Genomic DNA, 4,775 nt, shown 5'->3' on the forward strand with positions numbered 1-4,775 from the left:
TTGATTTTCTGTGGCACCTGTTTCTTTTGTACTCTAGTTTGCAATTTGCAATGTAATCACGGTGGGGTGCACATTTTTTTTACATTTCAAACACTAAAGTTGCCAAACTGATTGGCAACCAAATTTGCATCACCCCAGGATTATGGCTGGCAACAAATATCTAGCAAATTGAAATTTATCTTTAAACATAGTACGGTATGTAGTACTTTGCAATTTTTGTGATGCCTTGCCTCCATAAAAGGTTTTCACGATACTGTAAATTGGATAGGCAAGATAACTTAGTTGGTAAGATAACTTATGATATATTGATAGATTTTTTTCATTTTAGTTTGAGTCATCAACATGCTGAGTGTTTGTATTTTTCTAAATTTATTATTTAATAAAGTCAATAGTCTTTTAGTGATAGATGACGTATCCGTCGATATCATTTTCATAGGGACAAGTATGCATGTAAGTGTATGTGAGTCTCAGTCGTGTTTTGTAAAAAAAAACATATAGGATCAGCGGCATTATACATAGGATCATACGATCCTAACTAGTATTACCTTATCAGCATGTTTGGATTATATTTCAAACAATCATATTTCATAATGTGGAACTTGGGCATTTAAGTTCGAGTGACAGCTCAACACGTGCTCATATTTAGTGGCGTTATACATAGGATCATAGGATCCTAACTAGATTACCTTATTAGCATGTTTGGATGATATAGATTTCAATCGGTTATGTTTTCACAATGTGCAACCTGCGCATTTATGTTCGAGTGACGGCTCAACACATGTGCTCATATTTTTGCTTGACGGATTGATGATGAGATACCCAAAATGATTCACCCACCTGAAGATCTGCTTGATGGTCCATCGGGGAGACGTTCATATGGCTATGTGTGCAAGCATATATGACAGTGCCTATGTTACGTGTTTTGAAAAAAAACAATCAACTATACATTATACAACATACATGCATTTTCAAAATATGCTAGAAATATGAATTTTTTTTTGCATAAACATGATTTACAATCCGATCCTACCAACAAACAATTATCTTATATATCTATGATCCCAATCTAGACTATCTTGCTCCAATGGCCTAATCTCTTCGATTTAAATAGACCCTTCTTAACTGTTTAGAGTACACAAAGCATGCGTACATAAAAAAAAGACTCGAATACAAATTGGAAAATGAATCTAGTCTCCAGATCCTTTTTTAAAAAGTAAAGATGAGGTGTAGCATGGGCACTCAAAATACCATCGCAAAAGATACAGAGGTGTCTCCTGTTCGTCGTGCATTGTCTTGGAGACTTGGACCCATCCTGTGATGAGACGGACCTGGGGAGTGGGGACCACCAGCCGGGTTGTTGAAGCTCTCTAGTCTGACTCGTGGGTCCCACATAGTGGTGCCACTTTTTTCCGTCGAGCAGCAGCGTCGCACTATCTCCTTGTTCCGTGGGCCGAATAATTCATCCCAATCCACCTGTTGTACCTTTGCACAGCGAATGAATTATTCTTTGGTTGCTTTGCACGGTACGGTGAATTGGTGATGTACATGGTCCTCGTTACAACTGTGCTTGTGAGGACGAACACAAACGAATAGGGGCTTCTGACCTTGTGTCCTTTTCGATCTGATGCGTTTTTCTATTACAATTCGTAGAAAAGGTCTTGCCTTGCTAGCTTGCATTTGTTGGAGAGTCTCATAAATGTAAATAAAATGGTCTTATGTTGCTTCCCGCTCAAGAGATGAGTTGAGTTGACGGTTTTGTTTATAATTTTATGGTGATAGTACCGCCACTTTGCAATCAGCATAATCAAGCTATCCCACTCGTCTTAACTGATTGGAGATGGGGCGAATAGGTGACGCAACACTATATTGCGGTCATATGTGAGGAAATATATATATATATATATATATATATATATATATATATATATATATGTCGAACGTAATTCTATCTACTATTGTTATGTTAAAATGTAGAACATTTTAAAATATTTCTGCAACAGTGCAACCATAAAATAATTAGAGGTGTTTGTTTATCGAGTGCTACTATACATAAAATCAGATTGTACAAATAGGAGGGATGATTGTACAAATAGGAGGGATTAGATTCACATTGAACCTGCACAATAACATGAGTTATTCCCTTGTTTTATCTGTACCCTTGATTTACTATGGCTAAAAGCTATCCTGAATAGTACAGTTTCGAAGTCATCCTTAGTCAAAATGGAACACTAAAAGGTTGTTTAGCTGAGCTTCTTAAGCAACTCGTAGGGTAATTTAGGGAAGCTATATCAAATGGCGGTTTGCATAAAACCATTCTTCAAAGTGCTTTGTGAAGTGGTTCAACTTAACTCTAAGATGGTAGAAATTGAAAGCACTAGATTTTTGTTGATTCGCTTTCCTGTCTAGGAACTTCTCCCATATAGGGATAGATTCAGCGTGAGGGCTGGGGCCCTCTACTCATGGATGAAGATGAGGAAGAAGAAAAGGATGGAGGAGAAGAAGAGAAAGAGAGAAGGAAGAAGGAGAAATGAGCTCAAGTCACTGCTCCCATATAATCTATTATTAGAAAATTAATATAAAATCACCTTAAAAAATCATCACTCATCATAGGAGTCACCCTGAGAGAGAAGATGTTATAATCTTCATATTTTTGGCGTATACAATCACTTGATAAGGGCATAAAAGAGCAAGGCAGCCGTTAAAAAAAAAAGGCAAGGCAGCAAGTAGGCCCGTGGCCGTCCAGATCGGCACCGGTGCACGTCTCCGTACCACAGTGCTGTGGTGGAGCACATATATCTGTCCAGTGCTGGCATCTAATGCCAGCTTATCCCCTGACGTGGCACCACCAACTAGTGTTCCCACCGTAGGTCCTCGTCTAATTCTATGGTTCCATGCTGAAAAGTGCGAGCTAAGTGTACACAACAACGTGCACCAAATAAAATGCCTTTGACGTGGTGTTGGGGCAGCAAGGGGTGTTCCAAGTTCCCAGCCAGCCGTAAAGTCGAAAGTCATTTTGTACACAAAACCGGTTCGAAGATTTTCATTGGGCTGCATGAAATGTATCACAATTTGATTGCTGATTTGGTACTATGTAAAAATCATTTTGTGTTTTTTATGATTGTCTAATACCTCTACATTTAAAGCTTATAATAAAGAATTTAGAATAATATATGACAGCAAATGAACAAGTAAACCATTCTAGAAGCTGGCTAGATGGACCATAGCATTGTAGAAACTATGCTTAATTAGTTAAGGGATTTGCATCACATTTACCCATGAACAATAAGGTCCTAATCATCCGATATGCATTGCTGTCACTGCCAGCTCAGCAGCCACAGTTTCTAAATCATCTCGTCAAAACCCCCCAAGCAAATCCCACCTCAATCATTGTTTGTGGGCCCCACTCCAACCCCTCACCACACCATCCCTCCTCCCGCCATTTTAACCGACGCTGCCCCGCCTCACTGACTCCCCAAATTCCAGTTCCACCTCGCCGAATACAAAAGCCGCACCCCCCACAGAGCAAGCTGCTCCACCAATCGCAGCTCCGCTGCCCTCCACCTCCACCTCCATGGACGAACCACCTCTCCATACACCACTCTTCCCCGACGCCCTCACCACCGGCGAGTAGCGCCTCCATGTTTCCTTGCCGGATTCAGATTTGAAGAGCAAAAAGTTCTGATCCCTCCTTCCCACCAAGCAGCTTCTTTTAATCTATTATCCACCGGATTCTTTGGGCTTCTCCCTCATGTCCGCGGCGGCAACCGGGCAAGAGGTGGCGCCGGCCATCGTGGCGGCGGTCGAGGTGGAGGAGTGGGAGGTGTGCGCGTGCTGCGGCCTGAGGGAGGAGTGCACGCCGGCGTACGCCGCCGGGGTGCGCGCGCGGTACGGCGGGCGCTGGCTGTGCGGGCTCTGCGGCGACGCCGTGAGCGAGGAGGTCGCCGCCCGGGGCGGGTCGGTTCTGGAGGTGGAGGCGGCGATCGCGAGGCACGCCGCCTTCTGCCGGTCGCTCGACGGGCGCCGGACGCCGGTCGCTGCCGAGCGGCTCATCGCGGCGGTGCGGCGGCTGCTCCGCAACGCCGGCGGCAAGGAGGAGAAGGCTGTGGTGGTGGTGGAGATCCAGGAGGCCTCATGACCGCCTGCCTGAGACGGATCGAAGATTTGTTCTTGCAGGCGGAGCTAGCTAGCTAGCTAGCAATAGTGCTGGCTTTTTTTTTGTTTTGATAATTTACATCTTAGTTCTGAATATTTGCATGCTTAATTCGCAACAAAAATGCTGCAATCTTTCCAGCCCTTGCACAAGTCCGAGGAGGTGTGGAAGATCAGAAATTTTGGAAAAGACAAGGGCTGTGGGAGATTGCATATTTGCATACGAGTATATAAAAGCTACAAGATGGGAGAATTCCATCTTACATGTTATTTAGTTCAAATTCACCCCAACTTGTATATTTCATATGCATTAGCACTGCTGAAGATTGAAGGTGAGAATCATGTTTTGGTTCAGGGTAAGGATGGAACAAATCTGAGCAATTAGCGTATACATTTTGTTTGCTGAATGTTTAGAGAAATGTAAGGTGCAGAGTCAGAGGCACAGACATACTTTTCTTTTTAAGACAAATCACGAGCTATTTTCAGATATATGCTACTGAGACTTCGTCAAATCTAGCAGGCTTCCAGCACACGACAAACATTCGTGCAAGGGAGTACAAAGTATCTTAGGTTCCAAAATTAAGCAGCTATTGTAAGTGTTGGTTAGACGCTGTGAATTGTTTTTT

General features: G+C 42.8%; 1 protein-coding gene across 1 annotated transcript; it reads left to right on the forward strand.

Annotated features, from left to right (window-relative positions):
• Positions 1–3,449: 3,449 nt before the first annotated feature.
• Positions 3,450–4,503, forward strand: LOC117836247 (uncharacterized). Its single transcript, XM_034715637.2, has one exon. The coding sequence runs from the start codon at positions 3,749–3,751 to the stop codon at positions 4,133–4,135; it is 387 nt and encodes a 128-aa protein (XP_034571528.1). The 5' UTR covers positions 3,450–3,748; the 3' UTR covers positions 4,136–4,503.
• The last annotated feature ends 272 nt before the right edge of the window (positions 4,504–4,775 follow it).

Source organism: Setaria viridis, chromosome 9 (assembly GCF_005286985.2).
Source record: "Setaria viridis chromosome 9, Setaria_viridis_v4.0, whole genome shotgun sequence".
In the NCBI taxonomy this organism is placed as follows: domain Eukaryota; kingdom Viridiplantae; phylum Streptophyta; class Magnoliopsida; order Poales; family Poaceae; genus Setaria; species Setaria viridis.

What these genes read in the sequence shown, in the direction of transcription:
- LOC117836247 (XM_034715637.2), top strand. Translation starts at nt 3,749, where the DNA reads ATGTCCGCGGCGGCAACCGGGCAAGAGGTGGCGCCGGCCATCGTGGCG.